Genomic DNA, 15,125 nt, shown 5'->3' with positions numbered 1-15,125 from the left:
AAACCTGTACACAGTAACAATATTTTATGATAACCACCTGTGAATGACTTAGCTATTATCAGAAATACAACAATTCAAAACAATTCTGGAGGACTTATGATGAGAAATACTATATACCTACAGAGAAAAGAACTGTTGAAGTCTGAATGCAGATTGAAGTATACTTTTTTACTTTCTTTATTATTCTTGGTGGGGAGTTTTTTTGGTCTTCATTTTCTTTTGCAACATGGCTAATATGGAAATGCTTGCCTTCTCAGGGAGGGAGGAAAGTAAGAAGGGAGGGAGAGAATATGGAAGTAAAAAAATTTTTTTAAAGAACATTAAAATTTTTGTTAATATGTAATTAAGAAAAAATAAAATAAAAATTTAATGTGAAAAAAAGAAAATAGGAAACATATCTTGATTCTTGTGGGGGTTTTGGAGGAGGGAAGGGAAGGAAGTTCATCCTTGTCTATCCTCTCCCCCTCCCCCATAGAACGTAATACAGAGCTTAGTGTGCTAAAAGAAGTTTCTAAGCAGTTAGATGAGTCCTCCTTATAGGCTAGAGTCATTCATTCAACAAATATTTATTAAGCTCTACTATGTGTAGATCACCATACTAGATCTGTGTGTCAGACTGTGTCTGACAGTACAAATAACACTCTAGATACAGAGAGGTGGAAGTGAGATACCAATTATTCCAAGATCATTGGGTACTTCTATGCCCTTTGCCTAGACTCAACCCTTTTGTCTAACAAACTCACACCACTTCTTTCTCTCCCAATCCTCGTGATGCTAAATCAGAATTGTCCAAGATTATTATCCTTCCCCAAACCCTATCTCCTGTTCTTTCCTCCCCATTCACCTCAACCTTAGCCTGTCCCTTCCATTGTGCCCTCTTGAGTTCTCATTCCATAGATAACAAAGCACCTTTCATTTTAGGCTTCTTCCTCTCAGGATCCAGCTACCTTCTCATTCTCACATCCCTCCAGATGACACTGCATCCCTAGCCACCCCCTCGGGCACATACTACACTTTTCCTCAAACATGGTGGTGGGAACAATATCCTAACATTCCTCCCCTCCTCATTTTAGGTTAGGAAAAACTGATTTCCTTAAAACCAGGCTAAGTTCTCATTGGCTCAGAGAACTAAATCAGTTACTGCCAGCACTTCCTGGTGGCCAGAACACAAACTAGCCACAGGAAGATTCAGGTCTGATGCTTGCCTGGCAGACCGCCATTGGCAACTCAGAGAGGGAGCTTCACTTGGCTGAATCAACTCAACGAGACCTCAATTGTTGAATATCCTTCCTCTGCTATTATAAGGAGTAGAATTCCTTTCGTTATCTATTAAATGGACTTAGAGAAGGTTTCCTCATAGCATTCAAATATTGAGCCTAAACTATCAGGGGATGTGCCTGGGTCAGGCCCAGCCCAGAACATACTCTACACACCAGTTCTGGAGGAAAAGTCAGAATTCTCCTTGCTATTCAATGCCCCTGTACCAACACTCTTCCTTTGCTGTCATTACTCAGCAGCTTCTCCTCCTTTGAGGGTCAGTCCATTCAAATGTATCACCCAATCTAGATCCTAGGAGCAGTTTTATCTATCAGTCCCCAAGTAATTTTCCCTTTTTTTCTCAGGGGGTTCAGTACCTGGCTCACTATCTTCCTCACCACTCATTATACTATTGTTCAGTCATTTGGCTATGTCCGACTCTTCATGACCCTATAGACCTGCTCATGGGGTTTTCTTGTCAAAGTTACTGGAGTGGTTTAACATTTCCTTCTCTGGTATGTCCTCATTTTACAGCTGAGGAACTGTAGCAAATAAGGGTTAAGTGACTTTCCCAGGGTCACACAGCTAGTAAGTATCTGAGGCTGAATTTTAACTCAAGGTCTTCCTGTTTCTAAGCTTGGTGCTCTGTCCACTGCATCATCTAGCTTGCCCTGCCATTGTACTAGGCAACTTCAATACCCCTCAAACACCCTAACTTCCTAGTTCCTCAATCTTCCCAACTCCCACAACCTACTCCTCCACTCCACCTCAGTCTACACACACAGATGGTCACACCCTGGATTTCACCATCATCCACAAGTGTTTTACTTCAGTGATCAAACACTCTGAAATCCCTTTATCAGATTGATCATAACCTATCATTCCACTTCTCCCCATGAATTGCCCCCCCTAAAACCATTCTTGTCTTTACTGGGATCTCCAGTCCCTTCATATTCCAGCGCCCACCCAGGCCATCATCCTTGCTTTTAATCTCACTTTCCTCCTTTGCCAATCTCTACTGTACAGTTAACCAGTTCCTTGCCAACCTGTCCTTTATAATGCAGTACTACCATGAGGAGCTCCAGGGGCTATCTGATGTTTGGCTGGCAAGCTAATACTTACCTAACAAGTTTGTTTTGAGGACCAATCGAGACACTATATGGAAATTGCTTTGCAAACGTTAAAGCACTATATAAATGTTATCAATTGTTATTTATCTTTACTCTTGAATCCCTTGTCTCTCCATTTTTCTGAAACTCACATCCTGCAAAACCCCAGTTGTGGATTATTCCCACCATACACCTTATCTGTTCTTCTACTGCCAACCAGAGCTAGAGGAAACCACACAACTTTGCTGACTAGACCCACCCCAAATTTATGTTACCTAATCTCAGCTGGATGCTCACTGCAGTAAGGCAATCCTATCCCTTTTCCCTGATTGATTTTCCATTCCACGACTTACAGAGATGGCTCCAAACTCTCCTTAAGTCTCCCATAGTGGCCTTTCCCCCTATCCTTTCAGCCAAGGACCTCACCTCACACATTACTGAGAAAATAGAGACCATTCACCATGTTTCCTCTTATTCCCTTTGCTAAAACCTTTGGACATCCCTCATTCTCTCCTCCTTTACTCCAGATGAACAGCTGACTCTTCTTGTCAAGGCCAATCTCTTTCCATGCCTCTTTTATCCTAACTCCTCCAAGTGCTTTCAGCAAACTGAATCATATCTCCTAAAATCTTATTCTAATCTACATCGTCTCCCTAGCTATTGGTTCTTTCCCTAAATATGTCTCCCAAATTTTGAAAAAACAAAAAACAAAACCAAAACCAAACCTTAACTATGCTTTACTATAGGCCAGCTATATGGCATAGTGGATAGAGTGCCAGGCCTGAAGTTAGAAAGACTAAGTTCAAATCCAACCTCAGACACTTACTAGCTATGTGATCCTGGGCAAGTCACTTCACCCTGTTTGCCTCAGTTTCCTCAACTGCCAAAAGAGCTAGAGAAGGAAATAGCAAATCACCCCAGTATCTTTGCCCAGAAAACCCCAAATGGGGTCACAAACAGTCAGACACCACTAAAAATCATCAAACAAAAAATAAATGCTCTGCTATTCTTTAAAACTATCATTCTAAATTTCTTTTTCTCTTTCACAGCCAAACTCCTGTGAAAAGCGACCTCTATTCATTGTCTTCATTTCTTTTCCCTTCACTCACTTTTTAGTTCTTTGCAATCTGGTTTCCAACCTCATCATTCAACTGAAACTTCCTTCCCCAAAGTTACCAATGGCCTATTAATTGCCAGATCTCATGGCCTTTTATCAGTCTTCTTTCTTGACTTCTGCAGCATCTGATACTCTAGAATTCCCTTTCCTCCTGTCTATCCTCTTCTCCCTGAATCACGACACTATTCATTCTCTGTCTCTCTGTCTCTCTCTCTGTCTCTCTCTCTGTCTGTCTCTCTCTCTGTCTGTCTGTCTCTCTGTCTCTCTCTCTGTCTCTCTCTCTCTTCTCTCTCTCTCTCTCTCTCTCTCTCTCTCTCTCTCTCTCTCTCTCACACACACACACACACACACACACACACACACACACACACACACACATGGTTAAGTGACTTGCTCAGGTTCTCCTGACTTCAGCCCCGGCAATTCATCCACTGCGCCACCTAGTGGCCCCAACACTATTGTCTTTTGATTCTCCTCCTGCCTGCCTCACCCTCCTCAGTCCCTTTGCTATTTCAGCATTCATATCAGGGCTCCTAACTTGGGTATTCGCTGAGATTTTTCCCTGGGCCCTCTTATGTTTTCTCTCCATATGCTCTGTCATTTGGTGACCTCATTCCTTATCACAAGTTTAATTATCATCTCTGTGTAGAAGACTCCCAGGATTTATAGATCTGACCCTGGTTTCTCTCCTGAATTTTAGTCCTGTACTTCCCATTGTTTATATTGAATATTTCAAACTGGGTGTTCTATGGACATCTCAAACTCAACATGTCCAAGACAGAACTTATTATTTGTCTCCCTCTGACCCTCCCCTCTTCCATACCTCGCCGTTACTAAGGGTACAATCATTCGTCTAGTCACTTAGGTTTGCAAGCTTGGTATTGTCTGTCCCTTCTCTCTTCCCTTTCCTTTAGCCCACATAGTCAACCTGTTGGCAAATCCTGTCTTTTTTTTCTTTTTGGTGAGGCAATCGGGGTTAAGTGACTTGCCCAGGGTCACACAGCTAGTGTCAAGTGTCTGAGGCCGGATTTGAACTCAGGACCTCCTGAGTCCAAGGCCAGAGTTCTATGCATTATGCCACCTAGCTGCCCCTCTTTCTACATTTTCTTTTTTTTCTCAAATCCTTTCATTTCTGCCTCCTCAAATCTCTTGAATTCATCCCCTTCTTTCTGCTCATATAGCCACCACTCCATTGCAGGCCCTCATTACCTCTTACTTGGACTACTGCTTCAAGTCTTTCCCTATCTCTAATCCAACTTTCACACAGCTGCCAAAGTGATTTTTCTAAAGGACAGGATGTGGTAGTACCATACCACTCCCCTATTCAATAAACTCAAATGGCTCCCTATTTATTGCCTTTAGGATCAAATATAGATTTTTTCCTATTGTTTTGGAGGCAGTTGAGGTTAAGTAACTTGCCTAGGGTCACACAGCTAGTAAATGTCAAAGAGTCTGATGCAGATTTGAACTCAGGTCCTCCTGATTCTAAGGCTGGTGCTTTATGTACTGTGCCACCTAGTTGCCCTTTTTCCCCATTTAAAAAAAATTATTGATGTCTTTTTTCTACATCACCATAGTTTCCCTCAGAATCTTTCCCCACCTTCCTCCCAGAGAGCCATAAGACAAAAAAAGAAAAAATCAGTATAACTTATCAACATATTGAAAATAAATATGAGCTGTGAAAGACCTTCATGATCTGGCTCCAACTTTGCTCCAACTTTGCTTATAATACATTAATCTCCTTCTTAAATTCAATTTGCCATCCAAAATGGTTTTCTTGCTCTTCCTGATGTGACAATCCACCTCTCATCTTTAAGCCTTTGTCTTGGCCATCCTCCATATCTGGAATGCTCTCTCTCTTCATTTCTGCATCTTAGAATTCCTCATTTCCTTCAAAATTCTGCTTAAGCTCCATTTTCTTCTATCTGAAGGCTCCCCCATCTCCTGCCACTTGCTAGTGTATTTCCCCTTACAGCTTTAAATCTAGAATCCTATTAGGGTCATATGATCCAAGGAACAAACTTCTGTTAACAGGTATGATTTGATTAATTTGCCATCTTTCTCAACTCTGAGCAAAGCTCTATTCTAACATTCATCCACTTCATTTTGAAAAATAGTAAAGATAGGTCCCTTCGCTCCACTTAGGCTTCCTAAATCCAACCATGCATCAGTAAATATTACACCAGAATTTATAGACTCACAGAGATATAATGGAAAGAGGACTGGTTCTGAAGTTGGAGAACTTTACTACCTCTATGCAGGCTACTTCTAGTTGTGTGATCCTGGGCAAGTCACTTAACTTCTGTTTCCTCATCTATAAAATGGATATAATAATAGCTCCTACTCCGAGCTCTAGCCCCCAGCCCGGGTTGTTGACAGTGCCTGGTACATAGCAAGTACTATATAAATGTTATCATTATTATTATTATTATTATTATTATTATTATTATTATTATTGTTACTGACCTTGGGTAAGTCATTTAAGCTTCCTGGGCCTCAGTTTCCTTACTTGAGGAATGGGACTAGATACAGAAACTTTGAGATCCCTTTGAGCCCTAGGGCAATGAGCCTATGAGACTAAGAGTGGGAAGGGACCTTAGAAGAGATAGGTCAACTTGTATCTCGGTAGCAATCCTCTCTCTGACATCTGACAAGAAGTCATCTAACTTGTGCTTGGAGACTTTCAGGGACAGTGAATTCACTACCTTCCACTTTGCACTTTGGGATGCCTCTAATTCCAATTTGAACAAACACCCTTAACTATCCAAATAAACCTTTTTAAATGCCCCCCCCAATACTGTGGCCCAGGGACAACTTCCTCAAACATCACCACCCCAACCCCCAAAAGCCCCTAAGTGTTACACAAACTACCAAATGACTGAAGAATGGCATTTGTCACCAGAGTGTAGAAACCATTCTTGCTCTCCCTGACACCTGCTCTGCAACCCAGAAATGTCTATTTGTTGTTGGGATTTTCAAAGAGGACAATCCCTGGGTACTTCTGGGGGAGTGAGTTCCCTAAAGAAATTCATTGTGCTTGGAATAATTAGTCTTCACTGAAAACAAATAGCTCCAGAATTTTGTTGTTTGGTTGTTTCGATTGTGTCCAACTCTCTGTGACCCCATTTGGAGTTTTCTTGGCAGAGATACTAGAGTGATTTGCCATTTCCTTCTGCAGCTCATTTGACAGATGAGGAAACTGAGGCAAACAGGGTTAAGTGACTTACTCAGGGTCACACAGCTAGGAAGTGTCTGAGGCCAAATTTGAACTCAGGAAGATGAGTCTTCCTTATTCCAAGCACAGTGCTCTGTCCATTGTATCACCTACCTGCCTGTACCTCCAGAGTAGGGGTGGTTTAAAGGAAGCTAATGTAGGAGAAATGAAGTATTATCCTTAGAGGACCTTTTGCGTGGAGGTTCAGAGGACCTAATGACTGATTTGGGGCAGTCCAAATGTGAACAAGATTCCCTTAGGATCAGGAGCCCATCCTGTCCCCCCCAAGGGTCCTCCTCCCACCGCCACCCCCATACCTCCCAAGGCTGTTGTGAGGATCCAATGGGATAACATGTGTAAAGCACTTAGTATGACATTTGGTACATCTGGTGTATCGTAGGTGCTTAATAAATGGTTATTCCCTTCCCCTTAACCATCACCTTCTCCGCCCCTGTCACAGCTGGAAGTTTCCACCTAAGTTTGGTTCTAGCAACAAAATCTTGCAGGTTACTTCCCACCTGATACCTCCATAAGAAGGCAGAAGACTTTACTTTGCCACTTCCAACCTACGGCAAGCCACCTGATGTCTCCAAATCAGCTTCCTCACCTTTAAAGTGAGGGCATCGAACTAGATTATCTCTCAGATCCCTTCCCTTTAAATCCATGAACCTTTCTCCTTGCCGAACTCTAATTTCCCCTCTTTGGGCTTCAGTTTTCCCCCTCTGTAAAATGGGGGTAGACTGAGATGGTCTCTAAAGTCCCTCCCTACTCTGACAGTCAAATCAATGTGTATTTATTGTCTACTCTATACAAGTCATAATGCTTATGATGCCTTATCTGCAAAGGTCCATCAGATCTAATGAAAAAACAGAATATCAGAACCAAAAGGACCTAAAGATCATTTTGGTCCAACCCTCTCATTTTACAGGTGATTTCCTCTGAGGCTTAGGGAAGGGACATTACTTTTCTAAGGTCACCCAGCTAATTATTGATTGGTACTGATTGGTCTCTTCCTCTTTAGGCCAGTGCTCTTTTCACAATAAAGTACCAAGAAAAAGGATGGGGTGGCACACCCTTCAATCCTCCCCACCCCGTTTCCTATATTGTGGTATAATACAGGTGAACCATACTGGATTTCTCATCTGCTACATGTAATTACCATATGGGGTGGTATCCTTCCCCAAGAACCACAGAATCATGTTTTAAGCTGCAGAAATCTTAGAGATCACCAGATTTGCCCTCATTACCTATCTGAAATTATTTGATAACAAGCCATGTGATATCAGGGTAATAGTTCAATAACTCTGAAAAATAAATTGCCCTTTTTAAAAAAGAAAAGAAAATACCCTCTTTTGCCTAAGGCCCCTTCAGATCCCAGTCACAAGCCTCTCATCCCTTCACCTCCAACCCTGAGGGCTGGACTGTCAGCCTCTATCTTGATCACCCCACTGGCAAGTTTCCTTCTTTGAAAGCATCCAGGAGTTCACTCCTTTATCCCTAATGTAGCCAGCCTAGCAAACCTCCCCTGTTAAATCAACAAACTCTCTATTATCAGGATGATTTGCTCAAGTGATTTTGGGCCTAATTCATTACAGGTGCCAGAAGCAGTGATACCTCTCTAATTCAGATTCTTCCTCAAATTCATTACCTTCTCTCATTTCCAGCCCCCTGCATTCTGAGGTCTCTGTGTGTCTACCAGGTATTAGGATGGGGGATGGGAGAGCAAGGGGAAAGGTGAAGATATAAACCTGGGGCAGCCAGTCACAGAGTTCCAAAGGGAGGGAAGGTTCCTGCCTCTGAAACTCCTTGCAAGCAACAAGGAATCTTTTGCTAACCCAAGGGGAAAAAAGATGAAGGGACATGAAGTAGGAGAAAAGTCACCACCTAAACTCCTCCTGTATTCCAGTCTAATCTCTTCATCCTCCCTTGTGAGGCTCTAATTCTCTCTGTGTCTGTGTCTCTCAGTCTGTCTGTCTCTCTGTCCGTGTCTCTCTGTCTCTGTCTCTCTCTCTCCTTACGAAAGTGCCTCCTACCCAACCAGTATCTTTGCCAAGAAAACCCCACATGGGGTCAAGAAGAGTCTGAAATGGCTGAATAACAAATGCTTTTGAAAAGTAATCTAGTTCTCCAAGGGTCCTAGACTCCAAGTGACTTCTCAGACAAATAAGAAACCCCAAAATACTCTCCAGATTTTCCCTACCTCACTATTAGCCTTCATTCGGTCCTTCTCCCATTCTCACCGCCCCCTTATTAGTTATTCTCTTGCTTGCAATTCTGTTTCCATCCCCAGTTCCCCGGAACTTTTTTTTGACTCTTGCTGTCCCCATCGCTCCAACCTGTCCTACTTAAGCAGACAGTAATCCTAAAGCAGAACACCCCCGTAAGGACAGAGACAAACACGGGGGTCCTCCTAGCAGAGGGAAGAGGCAAGAGCAGAAGCGGGATGGAGATACAAGCATGGATCAGCGAGAGGAACCCGAGGGGAGAACATTCAGGCATGGAGAGGGGAGGGGCCGGAGAAATACAGGAATAGGGTTAGAGATGAGGGCCTAGGGAAGAGATAGGGAAGGGGATCACCGAGAAGAGACGAGGATCGGAGTCAAAGAGAGGACAGAAGGGAAGATCGATGGGGTCAGAGATACACACAGGAGAGATCAGGATGAAGATCAAGTGAGATGAAAGAAGATGAAAGAAAGTAGGGTACGGGGGGAGACACATATGAGGGTCTGGGACAGAGGCTACAGGGGAGAGAAAGGAATCCGGGTCTGACACAGGGCAAGACATGGTTGGCAGTCCATGACAGGGATGGAGCAGAGAGGGAGGCAGGGATGGGTTCTGAGACGGAGGAAAGGAACAGAGCCAACTGGTCAAAGAAAGTTGCTGTTGGCGTTGGAAAGGGGTGAGAAAAGGAAGAAGCTAGAGGAAACTGAGGGTGGGTAGGGAAGATGAAGGGGGGAAAGGGACTGACCCGAAGTAGGCGACGACGGCTGCTGGCAGCGCCAAGAGGCAGAGTGCGGCCAGGGGCAGCGGAGGCGGGCGGCGCATGGTGCCGGCGGCGCCGCTCCTGCTCTCATCTCCTCCGTGGGCGCCCGGCTGCTGCTGCGGCTGCGGCGGCGGCTCCTCCGCTCGGCTACCCCGGCCGCCACCTGCTCCCCGCGGGGCTTTAAGGCGGGGAGGGTGGGGGTGCGGGAGCAGAGGGGTGCGGACTCAGCCGCTTCTTCCCGACAGCTAGCCCCCCTCCCCATTGGTCCCGCCGCGCGCAGCCCCGCCCTCCTTCCCCGAGAGGGGAGGCCGCGCGCATCCCGCGCCCAGCCCCTGCCTAGCTCCCCTCTCCCCAGGTGGAGAGAGTCTCACCTGGCGCCGCCCGACGAGCCTGGGCGGGGGGTGGGGGGGGTGGCGGTGTCTGTTACCCCGAGGAGGAGTTGGGAGGGGTGAAGGGGTGGATAGGCCTGTGTGGGGGTCAGTTGGGGCAGCGATGGGGGGAGTGGGGTGGGTGAGAAGGCTGGGACATTAGCCTGGGGCTTTCAGCTTGAAACACTTCCCTGCCAACAACTTTACCCCCACTTCCCACTCCCCTCGCTGGAAATGTGAGGACTGTAGTCAGCTTCTGACCATCTTTGAGCCCTGCGGACTGGGGATTAAAAAAAACAAAAAGGATTCGGAATTTGGAAATAGGGGCGGGAGAGGTTGGAGAGGATATTAAGAGATGACTTGCCCTTACCCCAGGCCAGCTGTCTTGCTACTTTGGCGTAGGGAGAGATCCCTGAACTTGGAGTCAAAAGCCTCAGAAATCCTGGCTTACTCAGAAATCCACTTACTAGGTGTGTGACTCAGGGCTAGTAATTTCTTGCTCTGCCCTCCGTTTCACCTGTAGAATAAGGGAATTGGACTGGATGACCTCTTAAATCCTTTTCAACTCCATCTAATATTTTGTGATTATGAATTTGTTAGTCACCTGGACAGAGGAGCTTCCTGCTTGACTTACTGAGCTGAGCAGCAACCTGCCTTGAGTCTAGACTTAGAAAGGGCTAGGCACTCTGCTAAGGTTTTACTAATAAACATTAGTATCATTTGCTCTTCACAACAACCTGGGAGGTGGGTGCTATTATTATCCCCATTTTATAGTGGAGCAAATAGAGGCAGACAGAGATTAAATCATGGAAATGCCAAAGACAGTGTATCTGGATTTCTGAAAGATGTGTGGCAGTCATGGGATCACAGTATCATAGATTTAGAGCTAAAAGGGACCTTAGAGATTATCTAGTACAATCCCCTCATTTTACAGATGAGGAAACTGAGGTCAAAGAAATTAAATGAATTGTCCAAGATCACACAAGTAGAAAATAAGGGACCTTGCATCAAAACCCAGGTTCTCAGTCTCCAAATCAATACTTTCCTCCCCTATTTCACAGTACTCTCTCAATACATCCTTATGTCCTAGATGGAGAGATATGAGCTGGATCCTAGCACAATTAAGTGAATTTGTAGCTGGTTGAACAACTATAGCCAAAGAGATCAGGTTAATGGATCAATAGAAACTCAAAGATGTCTAGGCATGCTGCCACAGGGTTCTACATAGAGCCCTTTTCAAAAATTTTTATCAGTGACTTACCCTTATTAAATCTACAGATGACACAAAGAGGATGGTATAACTAACAGGATGGATTCCAGAATCAAGAATTCAAAGTGATCGAGGCAAGTATGGATCTAAAGCAACAGGATGGAATTTAACCAGGATGAATGTGGTCTTGAATATAGGGTTAAAAAAAAATTAGTTGCATGAATATTGGTTAGGAAGAAATGGCTTTACAGCAGGTCATGTGGAAAAGTGTTTTAGTTGGCTGCAAGGTCAGTATGAGCCAGTACTATAATGGGATGAATTAAAGCTAACAAAAGGATAGTGTGCACTCAGGAAAAGAGAAGATGGGACAGGAGAGATGTCTTCGGTCATTTAAAGGACAGTCATATGAAAAGGAAGTAAACTTGTTCCATGTGACTTCAGGGAAGGACTTGTGCGTGTGAACTCCAGGGAGATTTCAATTTATTGTGAGATAGAACTTCCTAACATTTAGAGGTATAGGAAATTGTAACTGATAGCCTCGATTCAGGAGTGAGTTCTCTATCACAAAAGGTATTCCAGCAGAAGCTAAATGACTTTGGGGTGCTGTAGGAGAATTCTTGCATTGTGTAGGAGGTTAGCCTAAATGTCCTCTTGGACCCTTCCAACTCCCCAAACCTCTACTACTAGTGTCTTCCTCTGAATGTAAGCTAGAAGGGACCAGGGGGCCATCTCCAGTCATCCTGATCTATATCTGGCCACTGGACTCAGGTGGCTTGAGAGGAGAAAGTGAGGCTAGTAACTTTGCACAGCCCTCTTTCACTTAAATCCAATTCACTTGCAAGTCAGTGCATCAGCTTCCTGATATCATAGTCCTCTCCTAAAATGAAGGACAAACAACAACAGAAGGGACCAGAGCTGCCTAGGGGATTTTCCAAGGGAGGCAAGAAGAGCTAAGGAAGGCTGGGGAATGCTTCTGGATGCATCTTGTGAATCCTGAAGCACCAACTTTTACTCTTCCTGCCCCAACCCATTACTACCCAGCACCTAGGAAGTCAGATGGTGGCACAATAGTGGCACGTGGTAGACCTGCAGTCAAGATGTCCCTCATACAAATCTGACTTCAAACAGTTGTGTAACCTTGGACAAATCACTCAACCCCTGCTGCTTCATTTTCCTCATCTGTAAAATGGGGGTGCTGGACCATTGCCAGTCATCTTGACTTATGTCTTACCACTGGACTTTGATGATTGGAGGAGTGAGGCTGATGACTTTGCACAGCTCTGCCTCACTTAAATCCAAATCACTTGCAAGTTAAGACATCGCCCTCCTGGTGTCATTGGTCCTCTTTGAGAAGGAAGGATGAATAACAAAATGGAGATAATAATAGCACCTACCTCCCAGGATTGTTGTGAGGCTAAAAGTACATGTGTAGAGTGCTTTGCAAACCTTAAAACATCACCTAAGTGTAAGATGTTATCATCACCTTTATCTTCATCATCAATAACTTTCCTAGATGAAGCAGCAGTTTCTGGGTGCAGGCAGGGAGAATTTTTGCTCCTGGATCAGTATCCTTTGAATCATCCATTGTCATAGAAAATAGTTAATTGGCAACATACCACTATATCTCTGACTCTTTGACCCCTTACTTTCCTCCCTAGAGAAAGACCCCATATACATATCACCTACAGTTAAAATTCTTGTAGGCATGAAGTCTCACTTCCCAAGATTCCTAGATCCATCTTCTATTTATTGTGTATCTCTTCCCCCTCTCCCACACTCAATGTGCCTAATTCAGGACCCTGCTCAGAGATAGTACTTGGTCAGATGTCAGAATCACCATCATTTTTTTTTAGACAATTGGAGTCAAGTGACTTGCCCAGGGTCACACAGCTAGTAAGCGTCAAGTGTTTGGTCTGAGGTCAGATTTGAACTCAGGTCCTCCTGACTTCAGGGCTCTGTGCTCTATCCACTGTGCCACCTAGCTGCCCCAACACCATCCTTTTTTAATGGATAGAGTTGTTCAGTTGTATCCAACTCTCCATGACCTTATTTGGAGTTTTCTTGGCAAAGATACTGGAGTGGTTTGCCATTTCCTTCTCCAGCTCTTCCAGATGAGGAAACTGAGGCAAACAGGGTAAAAGTGACTTGCCCAGGGTCACGCACCTAGTAAGTGTCTGAAGCCAGATTTGAACTCAGGAAGAGGAATCTTCCTGACTCCAGGTTTAGCACTTTATCCACAGAACTACCTAACTACTCATCAAATCTAGGAAGATCTGGATTCAAGTTCAGCCTCTGACACATACCGGCTGTATGACTCTGGGCAAATAACTTAAGCTTTCAGTGCTCTAGGCAACTTTCTAGGTCTACAAGTTGCTGGCTTGCATTGGTAAAGGGAGTTTCTTTACCTGGGAGCTCTCTATACCCATGAAATCACAGGTCCAACCCTTCCTTATCATTAAGGTGGGGGTGAAGGTAAAATGTCATTTTCGCTTAGTTGTACTCTGTAAATTTGGGATGAGGGGAGGGAACATGGGTTGAAACTCTTAGAATCCATACTTTAAAAGCATTTGTTGAAGACCTACTATGTGCAGGGTTCTATAATAAGTATTATGGGGATTACAAAGAAGTAAAAGACATAGTTCCTACACTCAAGACATTTCTACTCTAGCTGAGATAAGATATCCCCAAGAAGTAAGACATGAACAGTGGATGCAATAATTATCATAGAGGTTCAGGGAAGAGAGGAATCACAGAGGACAGGAGAAGGGAGGCAGGAATCTAGGAAGGCTTCATGGAGGGGATGGAACTTAAGCTGGATTTCAAGGGGTGGGTGAGATGTGGATATGCGAGGAATCAGGAAAGCCATTCCAGTTTGGGGGAATGGAATGACCTCAGGAACAGAGATAAGGAAGGTGAGGGGTCAGAGTCAGAGATACAGTGGTAGGGTTAGCATATAGCCATGGCAATCACAGTACAAAGGGATAGCCTTTCATATGTGGCTGTTGTGGAGGAAAATGCTGGCCTAGAAATAAGCTTTTCATCTGCACCTGAAAAAGGAAGAACAGAAATGACCATAAGCAATGAGGGGGACAGTGAATACAAGCCTGGACCCTGCTCTGGCTCTGCAAGTTCTTTTATTTAGTCAGGTATTAGATGCCAAGTTGGCACCATATTCTGACTGTGTGCTAGAGGGCAAGTAGAAAAACTTTAATTTTTCCCACCTTTTGGCTAGTTGGTTCTCAGATCTGGGTTTAAATCTGGATTTGAGCTTGTTAGCTTTGTGACCATGGACGAGTCATAAACTTTCAGTTTTTTCATCTATAAAATGGAGAAAATAGACTCTGTCTCAAATTTTATCTGCAAGATGGTTAAAATAGCCTCCATCTCACAAGGTTATGGAGAGGATCAAATGAGATAATACAAGCAAATTAATTTAGGAACTTTAAACTGCTATAGAAATCTCTATGATCATCCTCCTCCTCCTCCTCCATACTATTGTTAGTATTATTGTCTCATTCTTGCTCTTTTTGAACATTCATATAGAAATGCTCCAAAGACAAGTCACTATCCTAACATTAGTCTCTGCCAGACTATTATAAAAGATGAATAAAATGACTGCTTTTTATAGGTGAATAATTCAGAATATTGGGCTGTGAGCTCATCTTCTATAGTCGCTGAAAGCACTGTTAGGACCACTCCAATAATAGCCAGCATCTGTATAGTACTTTAAGGTTTGCAAACTACTACACATATGTTATCACCCTTGATCCTTACAACAATCCCGTGTGGTAGGTGCTATTGTTATTTCCATCTTACAGATGAGAAAACTGAGGCTGAGAGATTAAGTGACTTATTCAGGGCTACATA

General features: G+C 43.9%; 1 protein-coding gene across 1 annotated transcript in view; it reads right to left on the bottom strand.

The window, feature by feature from the left end:
• Positions 1–9,942, bottom strand: part of WNT9B (Wnt family member 9B) — a 47,713-nt gene extending 37,771 nt beyond the window's left edge. The window contains 2 exon segments of the mRNA XM_020997754.2: positions 9,666–9,792; positions 9,795–9,942. Coding sequence (XP_020853413.1) covers positions 9,666–9,792; positions 9,795–9,942 — 275 coding nt within the window.
• Between the last annotated feature and the right edge of the window lie 5,183 nt (positions 9,943–15,125).

The sequence above is a fragment of the Phascolarctos cinereus genome, unplaced genomic scaffold (assembly GCF_003287225.1).
Source record: "Phascolarctos cinereus isolate Bilbo 61053 unplaced genomic scaffold, phaCin_HiC Scaffold_5;HRSCAF=322, whole genome shotgun sequence".
In the NCBI taxonomy this organism is placed as follows: Eukaryota; Metazoa; Chordata; class Mammalia; order Diprotodontia; family Phascolarctidae; genus Phascolarctos; species Phascolarctos cinereus.
This window is presented reverse-complemented; position numbering and strand designations above follow the sequence as displayed.